At 38.1% G+C, this 11675-nt stretch overlaps 1 protein-coding gene across 3 annotated transcripts in view; it reads left to right on the top strand.

Moving 5' to 3' along the window:
- Zmym5 (zinc finger MYM-type containing 5) overlaps positions 1–9487 on the top strand; it is a 32404-nt gene extending 22917 nt beyond the window's left edge. For all 3 annotated transcript variants that reach the window (XM_033759987.1, XM_033759988.1, XM_010633814.3), the window contains exon 7: positions 7707–9487. In XM_033759987.1, coding sequence (XP_033615878.1) covers positions 7707–8456 — 750 coding nt within the window. In that variant the 3' untranslated portion in view covers positions 8457–9487. The remainder of the gene's footprint in view (positions 1–7706) is intronic.
- Positions 9488–11675: the final 2188 nt, after the last annotated feature.

Genomic DNA, 11675 nt, shown 5'->3' with positions numbered 1-11675 from the left:
TTTTTTTTTTTTTTTTTTTTTGGTATCAGGGGTTGAACTCGGGTCTTTGCATTTGCAAGGCAGGCCACCAAACCGCTGAGCTAAATCCCCAGCCCCCATTTACTCAATTTTTACAGGAGTAAATTTACTTTTCGCAAAGTGCCAACACTGCAATTAAACCTGAATATCCGATGTTTGGTTTGGCTGCTGGGGGAAATTGGCTCACATGCCTGCTGCAGTATGCACACCATAAATTCCCCATCACTGTCCTAGGCTGAAAGCAAGTTATTCTCCTGCCTATTCTCCCATTTAGCTGAGACTATAAATGTTCACCACCATGCCTGATTGGGTTATCTTCTAATTATTGAATTGTTCAAAACATTTTTGCTGTACTGGAGATTAAAACCAGGGCTTTCACACTGAGCTACACCCAAGCCCTTTTAATTTGTTTTTGTTTGTTTGTTTGTGTTGGTTTTTTGGTTTTTGGTTTTTTTGGGGGAGGGGGTTGTTTTCTTTTCTTGGTGCCAGGGATTGAACTCAGGACCTTGCACTTGTGAGGTAGTCTTCACCACTGAGCTAAATCTCTGGCCCTTTTTTGTTTTTTTTTTGAGACAGGGTTTTTCTTTGTATTAACTGTCCACAAATCCTGCCTCTTCCTCCCAGCAGGCTTGTGCTACCACAACTCACTGTTTTGTTTACTGTTCTGGGGTTAACAACGACCTTAAGCATAATGGAAAAGTGCTCTACCACTGAGCTACATCACTAGCCCTGGAGATCAGTCTGATCCATTTTGAATTAATTTGGGGTATGGTATGAAGTATAGATTAATCAACAACCTACTTTCAGGACATTAAAAAACTACAGTAATCAAGGCAATATGATATTGGCTGATAAGCAAATAGAGTAGAATAGGAGACATTCTAGAAATAAAACCACATGTATGCTTGGTTCTACACTAAGATATCAAATTATTTTGATGAGTTTTAACAGACGATGCTAAAAACTCTTATGTAGACAGGATCTTGCTGTATAGTTCAGGATGCCCTTAAACTCAGCCAAGGCTGGCCTCAAACTTGTGCAGATCCTCCTTTCTTCAGCCACCTGAGTGTACCACCATGCCCAGCCAACTTTTGTCTCTATGGAAATAAATGAGCTTTGACTTCATATCATTCCATACACAAATGATAATTTGAAATGGGTCATAAGCATAAAGTTAGGAACATTCTTAACCCCTATTTTACTAGATTTTAAGATTTGAGTGATTAGGTTTAGGAAAAATGCCCAAATGTGCTACCTTTACTGAATAGAAAGGAAATTAGAACACGCATCATTGACTCTTAAGTTATTTTTGCAAGGAACATTTATGTATCTTAATTATTTGTACTGCATCTAATAGTTAGCATGGCTTTTGGATGTAACTTTAAAAATAGACAGGCTGGGGCTGTACCTCTGTGGCAGAGCACTTGCCTAGCACATATAAGGTCCTGGCTTTAATTCCCAAGCAGTGCAAAAATAAATAAACACAATGTAAAAATAGACATCAGCCAGGCATGGTGGCGTACGCCTGTAATCCCAGCGCTGAACTACCTAGTAAGACCCCATATAAAAAATAATAAATAAAAATAGACAGTAGCTGGTTATAGTGGCACATGTCTATAATCCCTTTATTCTGTTTGGTTTTTCTGGTTGGTTGGTTGGTTTTGAGACAGTCTTTCTATATAGTTCAGGCCATCCTCAAACTTGCACAGAGCCTCCTGCCTCGGCCTCCCAAATGCTGAAATTACAGGCATACACCTAGCCCCAGCCCTATTTTGAGACCTCACTAAGTGATTTACGCCTTGGCCTCCTAGAGTTCTCTGATTATCTTTCAGTGACTTATTGCTGAATAAATACACAATCATAAAATGGAAAGACTGAAGCTTGGTTAAGCCACTGGTTTTCAACCAGAGTTGATTTGGGCCCATATGGGGACTTCTGGCAATGTCCGGACACATTATTTTTACTGTCACAGCTTTGAGAGTACTGATGGCATCTAGTGGATACAGACCAGTGATGCTGCTAAACATCTATAGTACATATGACAGTCCCTCACAGCAAATAATTATCCCATCTAAGAAATCTTGTAACTAAAGGGTAAGTAGGTAGCCTGGGGGATGAACCTGGAGAGAAAGTATGGCTAAATTTCCATCTTCCTCATTGATGAGTACTTTGATGATACCTATACTGAGGACCAGCAGACATGGTGGCTCACGCCTACTGCGATCCCAGCACTTGGGAGGCTGAGGCAGGAGGATCAATATGAGTTTGAGGCCAGCCTGGGCTACATAGTTACTTCAAAGCCAACCTAATCTACGCATTATAATCCTGCCTCAAAAAAAATAAAGCTAGGAGAAAAAAATCAGTAGTGATACAAATATGGTAGCATAAGATTTGTAAATAGGGGCTGGGGATGTAGCTCAGGGTACAGTGCCTGCCTGGCAAGTGTGAGGTCCTGAGTTCGATCCCTGGAACCAAAAAAAAAAAAAGCTTGTAAATAAACACCAGAAGAATCAGACAAGAGACTGGAAGTGTAACTCAGAGGTAGAGCACTTGCCTTAGCCTGCACAGAGAAAAAAAAGCAGCTAAAAATATTTTTTAAATCAGTTTAAAAAGTCACAGAAAGGGGAAAGGAATAGAGGTAAAGGACTACTACTTGTTTTAATTAATTAATTGGTGTAGTTAGTTGATTTATACTAAATGTATATTTAATTTTTAAATGTTAAAGATACTGCAATTAAGCTGAGGCATATCTTGCATTTGAGGCCAACCTTAGCTAATAATGTGTTTGAAACCAACCTGAGCTATATAGCAAGAGTCAGCCTGGCCGGGCGTGGTAGCGCACGCCTGTAATCCCAGCACGCAGGAGGCTGAGGCAGGAGGATCGCTGTGAGTTCGAGACCAGCCTGGACTACATAGTGAGTTAAAAAAATGGGCCCTGTTAAAAAAAAAAAAAAAAAAAAAAAAAAAAAAAAAAAGAGCCTGGAGGGAGGTGGGGGAGGTACTAAAATTGAAGGTGGTGATGCCTAACCTGAAGTCACACACTTGAAATTCTCATTAGTGTACACTATTGCCTTCAATGGGGATTTTTTTTTCCCCACAGTGCTAGTAATCATACCCAGAACCTCATACACACTAGGCAGGTGCTATACTACTGAGTATATCCCTAAGCCCAGTAGGTGTATTTTACTTAGGCATATATCTCATTTTCCTCAGTAGACTTTCAGTTCTCAGTATAGTAATCTCTATACATGGAATGACTTGGTCACCTGGGGTACTTTTGAGTGTAAAATGAGGTTAAATATCAAATATCATGCTTTCTGCCTTGTCACCTTTCTATTAGATTTGGGGTTTGGTTTTGTTCCTGTTTATTTTGTTTTTTGAAGTCTCCATATGTAGCCCAGTTTGATCTTAAGCTCATGGATTCAGGTAATATTTTATAGCCTTCCTATTATTGTTGAACATTTTTGCAGAGAAGCTCACATAGGTGTCCCTAGAGAGAGTACCTAGTGGCAGAGATGGGAGAGACATAAGTTGTTTAACTTTGGAACCTAGAGATTTGAGCATAAGATGTGTGACCCTTTCCATTGTGACATAGCTGATCTGCCAGCCTTGTTCTTTTTATTTTGTTTTGGTTTTTGGTTTTTGTTTCCAGGGGTTGAACTTGGGTCCTTGTGCCGGCCCAGCCTTGTCTTTTTATATCGGTTCTTTATTACTAAATGTACTCAGTAATTCCCAAATAAGAATATCCACATAATGTGTTCAGTCTTAATAACTATTATGACTCTTTGATGCCAGTTACCTGCAGCTTTTACATGTGTTTATTTTTTTCATTTAATCATCTTTAGCTAGTTAGGTACAGTTAGTCCCCCCACCCCTTTTTTGGATTGTGAGACAGGCAGTGGCACCACTGAGCTAAATCCCTGGCCCAATATTCCCATTTTATTGCTGAAAAAAAACTGAAATTTAGGATCCCATCTTCATATATTTGGGGAGTACATCTGCTGAGAACTATAACAACTTCATTCCCATTTATTGCCAACCAATGTAGGAAGGAAAGAGAAGATACCCATGCTGGAGTGATGCTACAGCCCTGTACTTTTTGTGTCTGATTTAGTATCATACAGTAATCACATCCAGTCTCATAGTTTCAGTTAGCATAATTTGATAACTTCTGTCTTATTTTCTCATTGTTGGGACAAAATACCCGATAATCATGAGTTAAAGGAAGAAGGGTTTATTTTAGCTCACAGTTTGTAGAAGTTTCAGTCCATAGTCAGTTGGCTCCAAGGCAGGGTGGCATGAGAGAGGGGAAAAAATTCATGGCATACAGACAAGAAATGAGACATGCTTTTTCTTTCCCTTTTTATTCCATCCAGGTGTAAGCCTGTAGGTTGATGCCACTTATACCCAGGGTGGGTCTTCCTTCTTAGTAAGTCCATCACCTGTACCCAGAATGATGCTAAATAAATCATTGGACTAATTGAGTATCACACATCCATGATCCAGTCACTCCTAAAAGCCCCACCTAGGAGTGCATGGGGGGGGTCCTAGATATAACCCATCACAACTTCTAAGTGTATATTTGTAGGTTGTATTTCATCTGTTCCATGAGGGTCCAGCGTATGGCCTGTGGACCACTTGCTATATTTTTTAATGTTATAATATTATAAGTTAATTATGTTTTGTTTTATATATTTTTTATTTATTATTTATTATATATATTTTATATATGTGTATATATTTTTTATAACTATATGTAGAGCAAGACACTTCCACTACATTCATTATAGCCCAGGTAAGCCAAAAGAAAGATTATACACCCATGGAACTATGGACCAACATATCCATTCATAATCTCCATTTGAAGGTTCTGTACCAGTGGTGGTGAACCCATGGCACGTGTGCTGCAGTGTACTATTTGTTTTCAATAAAAGGTCTAAAAGTTTTGCCATCACTGGTCTGTAGTTGCCTCAGACTCAGCTTGTGTGTGTGTGTGTGTGTGTGTGTGTGTGTGTGTGTGTGTGTGGTTTTTGTTTGGGAGAGAAAAGGTCTTGCTTGCTTTGTAGTCTATGTTGACCTTCACCTTGCTTTAAGTTGCCTAGGATAGCCTCAAACTCAGGGTCTTTCTGCCTCAGCCTCATAGGTTCTTATATTTAGGCTTTAACCACCATGCCTAGCTAGGAGTAATGTTCTAAAGTACAGATTTAATTATGTCATTCCATCGCTTTTTTTTTTTAACTTCAGTGTTGCCACATTGCTTTCAAAATTGCAGTGGCACAGGCCTGTATTTCTGAGTACTTGAGAGGCTGAGATGGTAAAATGGTGAATTCCAATCCAACCTGGGCAACATAGCAAAACTGTGGTTTTTTGTTTTATTTTGTTTTTTTCTTTTCTTTTCTTTTGTTTAAAGGTGAGCCAGGGATTTGGCTCAGTGGTCCTATGCCTGCCTGGTAAACACAAGGTCCTGAGTTCGATTCCTAGTACCAAAACGGGGGGCGGGCATGCATGGTAGCATATATCTGAGGCAGGGGGATCATCATCAGTTGGAGACCAGTCTGGATAGTGAGTTCATAGCCAACCTGAATGATGCATTGAAACCTATCTCTAAAAAGGGGGAACAGGGTAACACATATCTGTAATCCTTGTATGCTGGAAGGCTGAGACACAAGGATCACAAGTTCAAACCCAGCCTGGGCAACTTATCAATTTAGTGACATCTGTTTCAAAATACGATTTTTTTTTTTTTTTTTTTTTTTTTTTTTGGTACCAGGGATCGAACTTGGCATCTTATACTTGCAAAGCAAGCAACAGAACCACTGAGCTAAATCCCTGGCCCATAGGATATAATTTTTAAAAGAGCTGGATCTCAGTGCAATCCTTAGTACTGCCAAAAATACATATATTGTGTTGTGTATATACTGATTGGATATTGTGGATGCTATTCACATATTTGCATTCTAAATGGTATATACAGTAGATAGCAGTAAATGGCAACAAAATGTTCAAAAAAATCAAAATTAGGGGCTGGGGATTTATTTCAGTGGTGCTGCCGCCTGCCTCACAAGCACAAGGTCCTAAGTTCGATCCCCAGTACCAAAAAAAAAAGTCAAATTTCTCATTGATGTGGCAATTTCGTCAGTATACAGAATTCTGTTTTGAATTTATAGTGTTATTCTGACATCACAAAAAAGATGTGCTTCTGAGGGAGGAGCACTTAGCTAACTGAAAATCTTCAAATTTATTTTATGATAGTATGCTCAGTTTTCACTTTAAATACACGTACACTTTTTACAACAAATTATTTACCAGTGAGAGTGAATTGGCACACACCTGTCATCCCAGCACTCGGGAGGCTGAGGCAGGAGGATCGCTGTGAGTTCAAGACCAGCATGGGCTACATAGTGAGTTCCAGGGCAGTCTCAAAAGAGTGAATGATGGCTGGGTGTGGTGGCATAGGCCTGTAATCCCAGCACTTTGGAGGCTGATGCAGGAGGATCGCTGTGAGGCTGTGAGTTCAAAACCAGCCTGGGCTACATAATGAGTTCCAGGTCAGTCTCAACTACATAATGAGACCCTGTCTCAAAAAACAAACAAACAAAAATCAACAACAACAAAAAAGAATGAATGATGGGGCTAAGGATTTAGCTCAGCAGCACATTGCCTACCTGGCAAATAAGAGGTCCTGAGTTCGATGCCTGGCACCAAAAAAAAAGAATGAATGATGAACAAAGTATTAAGAATTTATGAAATAGCTGTGTGGTGATAGTACACACCCTCAATCTCAGCACTCTGGGAGGCTGGAAGCAGAATTGCAAATTTGAAGGCCAGGGATTTGGCTGAGGATATAGCTAAGTAATAAAGCTCTCTGGCTTAATCACCAGCATCATAATATATTTATTATAACAACTTCTGAAAAGAGATCTCTCCATATTTTATGTATGTATTGTACCTGTGTACTGGAGGAATTATTTATGAAACTGTCTCCATTAAAAGTGGTTGCTTGTGTGCCAGAATTTAGCTCAGTGGTACTGCGTCTGCCTCACAAGCACAAGGTCCTGAGTTTGATACCCAGTACCAAAAAAAGTAGTTGCTTATAATCCATCTACTCTGGAGATAGAAGCAGAATGATTGAGTTTGAGCCCAACGTGGCCAGTTGTATGACTTAGTGAGACCCTGTCTGAAAATAAAAAAATGTAAAAATACTGAGGATATATACATCTACTCTGTGTGAAAGCCCGGGGTTGAATCCCCAGTACCATGCCAAAAAAAAAAAAAAGTTGCTATGTTTTTGTGTGAATATATATTTTTAATTTACTTTGGGTTATGTCTTGGAGTGGAATTGCTGCGTCATGTGGTAGGTCTTAATATTTAAACTTCAGTGAAACTCCCAAACTTTATCAAAATAGCTGCACCATTGTATATTCTCATTGGCATCTAGGGAAGAAAGTTCTAGTTTATCCACACTGTTTTAACACTTGTCTTTTTATCTGTTTATTATAGCTATCCTATTTAGCGTAAAGTGATATGCCTTGTCATTTAATTTGTTGTATTTATTTGATGTCTGGTGATAATGAGCATCTTTTCGTGTGCTTATTGGTACATTACTTTTTTTTACATATTAACAAACTTTAAAAATAACATAAAATAGAAAAACAAATTATAATCTACTCTATATTCTTTCTCCCCAGATGATAGAAATAAAATCACAAACATTATCAGCATCAGAAAAAAGGAAAAGGAGTGGTATAGAAGAAGAAAATGAAAGTAAACTATATGGATCATTAAATATACTTTTAGAAAAAATAGAGGGTGTACCAGGAAAAAAAGAGAAGACTTTAGAACAAGTTGCAACAGAATGTAGCCCAGATATATCCCTGAACAAACAAAATGTGAATTTATCTTATTCTGTGTCAGCCATAGCTGATGAATTTGAGAAGCAACTGGAAGACAAAAAGTCAGAAGACTCCCTTATACCAGTTGTGCTTTCTGCAGATCCAGGTACATGGCCCCGAATTTTGAATATTAAGCAACGTGACACTCTTGTTGAGAATGATCCACCTCAAGTAAGAAATTTTGACTTTCCAAAAGACAACACAGGGAGAAAGTTTTCAGAAACTTACTATACACGAATTCTTCCAAGTGGTGAAAAAACCACTAGATCCTGGTTACTTTATTCCACTTCTAAAGATTCTGTGTTTTGCCTATATTGCAAACTCTTTGGGGAAGGAAAAAATCAACTGAAAAATGAGAATGGATGCAGAGATTGGCAGCATTTATCACATATTCTTAGTAAACATGAAGAAAGTGAGATGCACCTCAACAATAGCGTTAAGTTTTCAAAATTAAAATCTGATTTGAAAAAAAATAAAACCGATACAGCTGAACATAAATTATGTGAAGATGAAAGAAATGGTAGTGTCTTGCTGTTTTATACATAATGTACCCAGTTTGGTTTCTGTCATTACTTAGAAAAGATTTGTACCATGAGTCAGTATCTTTCAGTCCTAAGCTGTAATGAACATACAATAGTTCATTAACAATAAATATAATAGCAGATAAATAGTAAAGAGTGTTCCTGTTCCAAATTTAAAACTAATTGGATTCAGTAGTCATTGCAAAATTTAATAAAGGCTATTTTTAATATTCTTAATTTGTTATTTCTTACCTTTTTGCAATTGGCAATTAAGAACTGCTGTTTAACAGGTTTGATTAATATTGTGGTAAATATGAAACAGGTGCCAGTGTGTTGGTACGCTCCTGTAATTCCAGCATTTAGGAGGATCACTGCAAGTTCAGGGCCAGCCTAGGCTACACAGAGAGTTTAAGGCCAGTCTGAACTGCATAGCAAGATCTTGTCTCAAAAACAACAACAAAAAGACAGGTAGGAAAGACTTGCCTTTATTAATACCGGTTGAGTAAGATACTTACATGAACATATTCTCAGATTTATTAAAGACATTCAGATAGTTTCAAGAACAAAATAAGGATCTAAAACTACAGCTTTTTGCTTTTAAACCAAATACTTGTGATTTACTCCTCTTGAGCAAAACTTCTGGGGAGTGGAGGCATGAAGATGGGGATCGTACTAGAGATTGAACCCAGGGTTTTTGCACTAAGCTACATTACTAGTCCTTCTTTTTCTGTGGCTTGTTCGTTTATTTGGTTTGGTTTGGGTTTTTGAGGTAGGGTCACTATAGTCAGTAAATTGCTCAGGTTAGGCTCCAGCTTGCAATCCTCATGCTTCAGCCTTCCAAAGTTCTGGGGTTAAAGGCATACACCATGGCCTCTGGCTTGAGCAAAACATTTCTATTTGACCAAAACAGCATTATTGTATTAAATAAAGGTAAACAATTTGCATTGTATTGATTTTATTTTTTCTTTTATATTTTTGTTTTAATTTGTAAATGTAACTTTTATTGTTGTATAAGAACTATAAGCATAAAGAATATATACCTGCTCTTATATTGGTCCAAATATTTAAAACTTAAAATAAAAATATATTAAGTTAACCTTCTAGTATTGTGAATAATTTGTTTTTGTTTTGTGAAAGGAAACTGTGAAATTTGAGAAATTACAAATTAAATTTTTTTAGATGTTCAGCCAGTATCTTCATCTATATGAATTTAGTAATTCTCTCATTTGCTTCTGATTTCTGATTCCAGTTTTATCATACACTCAATTTTTATATATATATTTGGACTCTGGTTCCCCACCACCTGCTTTTGTAAGCACAAGTTCCCAAGTTTGATTCCCAGTACCAAAAAGAAAAAGAAAAAACTCTTCTTCACACCAATAGGATGTTGGGGATGCAAACGTGCTTTTCAGTGCTTTTATGACAATCTCAAAATGCTTCACCTTGACATTCATCCAGAACGTAGAGATCTGAAGTTTTCTCCAACATGCTTTGAAGGCTATCATCGTTTACTGTCTCAAGCACTTGATCCTTTTCTAGCATGGACAAAGTGATTCACCTGGCATATTTCAGAAGTGGATCGTGGATCCATTCCTTTCATGTTTGGGAAGTAATGCTCAAAGTCTTTTGAAAGCTGAGATAGCCACTCATGCACCAGATGGAAGAAAAGGCCCTGGTTCAACCTCTTTCTCAAAATTTCTTCAGATGTTTGAAACTTCAGATTCCCAAAGTTCCATCATTCCAGTTTTCCTTTGAATGCACTTTATCTGCTAACTGAACACAGCTGTCATTTTTCCCTGAAGTGACAGATTGAGTTTGTTGAACAGGTTAAATGTGTCACACAAGTGGGCTCATTTTGTGATCCATTCTGTCACTGAACCGTGCTGCTAGTGGTGACTTTTTCTAAAACAAATCTCTGTAGTGACTGATGACTAAAAACTGGCCAATGATCTGCGTTTAGAGAGCCATCTCACTTCTCTACATAAAAGACGTATACTCTGCCTCTATCTCCTCACAAAATTTGCACAAAACAGACATAAATTAAGGACATGTACTTTAATGTGGTTGATGATTTGCAACTGAGCTGAGTGTGGTGGCACACATACATATAATGGCAGGGAGTCCCATATATATGGCCAGATAAATTTAATGTTCAGGTCTGCATGAACAGAGAACCACACAATGATTTTTTTTTTTTTTTGCCTGTCAATATATTACATGATTTTAAAGAGATGAGTGTCTCATCAATATAAAAGTATAGCGGATATGGGCACAGTCAAATAACAAGGCAGGGACAGCACCAAAAATGAAGGGGAAGCCTCTAGAGAAGGATCTTGTACGAGACAGTCTTCAGCAGGTGAGAGAAAACACCATGTCACATCCAGTTTCTCAATTTCTTACGTACTGTCTTCAGACAAAAGTGACTTGGTGCCAACAGGGCTGCATGGTTAAGGGATCGTTTCTATCCTTGGCTAGATCCTGGGAACAGTCTTTGGGTATTAATGGTTATCTCTATATACTCTTTATCTCAGGAGATAGCCTCCCTCCAGAAAGGCATATGGCCATGGTCACTTTAGTGAACACATGCATTCCAGGTGACTCATTATATTTTAGCTCTCCCTGACAGCCTACAATCCTATCACTTGGGAGGCTGAGGCAGGAGGATCAGTGCAAGTTCAAAAAACTTCCTTTGGGCCAGGGATTTAGCTCAGTGGTTGCACTGCCTGTCTCACAAGCACAAGGTCCTGAGCTCCATCCATGGTACCAAGGAAAAGCAAAAAACTGTTCCTTGGCTTAAGTGGGATAGCTCTGTGATTCTTAATCACATGTAAGATATTCAGTTGACATTTTTCGACTGGCCAGCATTTCACTATGGATGACAGTACGTAGATTCACGTTGATTAGTAAATCAAGAAAGCCATCTCGTCATGGCAACTCTATTCTTGCATGTACCAACAAAATGATCAATTCAGTTTTCCTGATAGTTATTCAAAGACTTGAATAGTTCTGCAGCTGTGGTGTTGGTTGGCAGTGAAAATTCACATAATATATCCTCATTCCTATCCTGAAAAATATATTGCACAAAAATAAGCATTGTTGCATTGGCAACACGGGTGGACTTGTCAACCATAATTGTGTACCATAGTGTCTCATCAATATAATTGTGCCTCAGTTAACCTCTACTTCACCAGTTCATCTAATTATTGTGTTAGCTAAAAGAGGAGCATGCGCCATCTTTTGAACT

The sequence above is a fragment of the Fukomys damarensis genome, unplaced genomic scaffold, assembly GCF_012274545.1.
Source record: "Fukomys damarensis isolate Sample0158 unplaced genomic scaffold, DMR_v1.0_HiC HiC_scaffold_38, whole genome shotgun sequence".
In the NCBI taxonomy this organism is placed as follows: Eukaryota; Metazoa; Chordata; class Mammalia; order Rodentia; family Bathyergidae; genus Fukomys; species Fukomys damarensis.
This window is presented reverse-complemented; position numbering and strand designations above follow the sequence as displayed.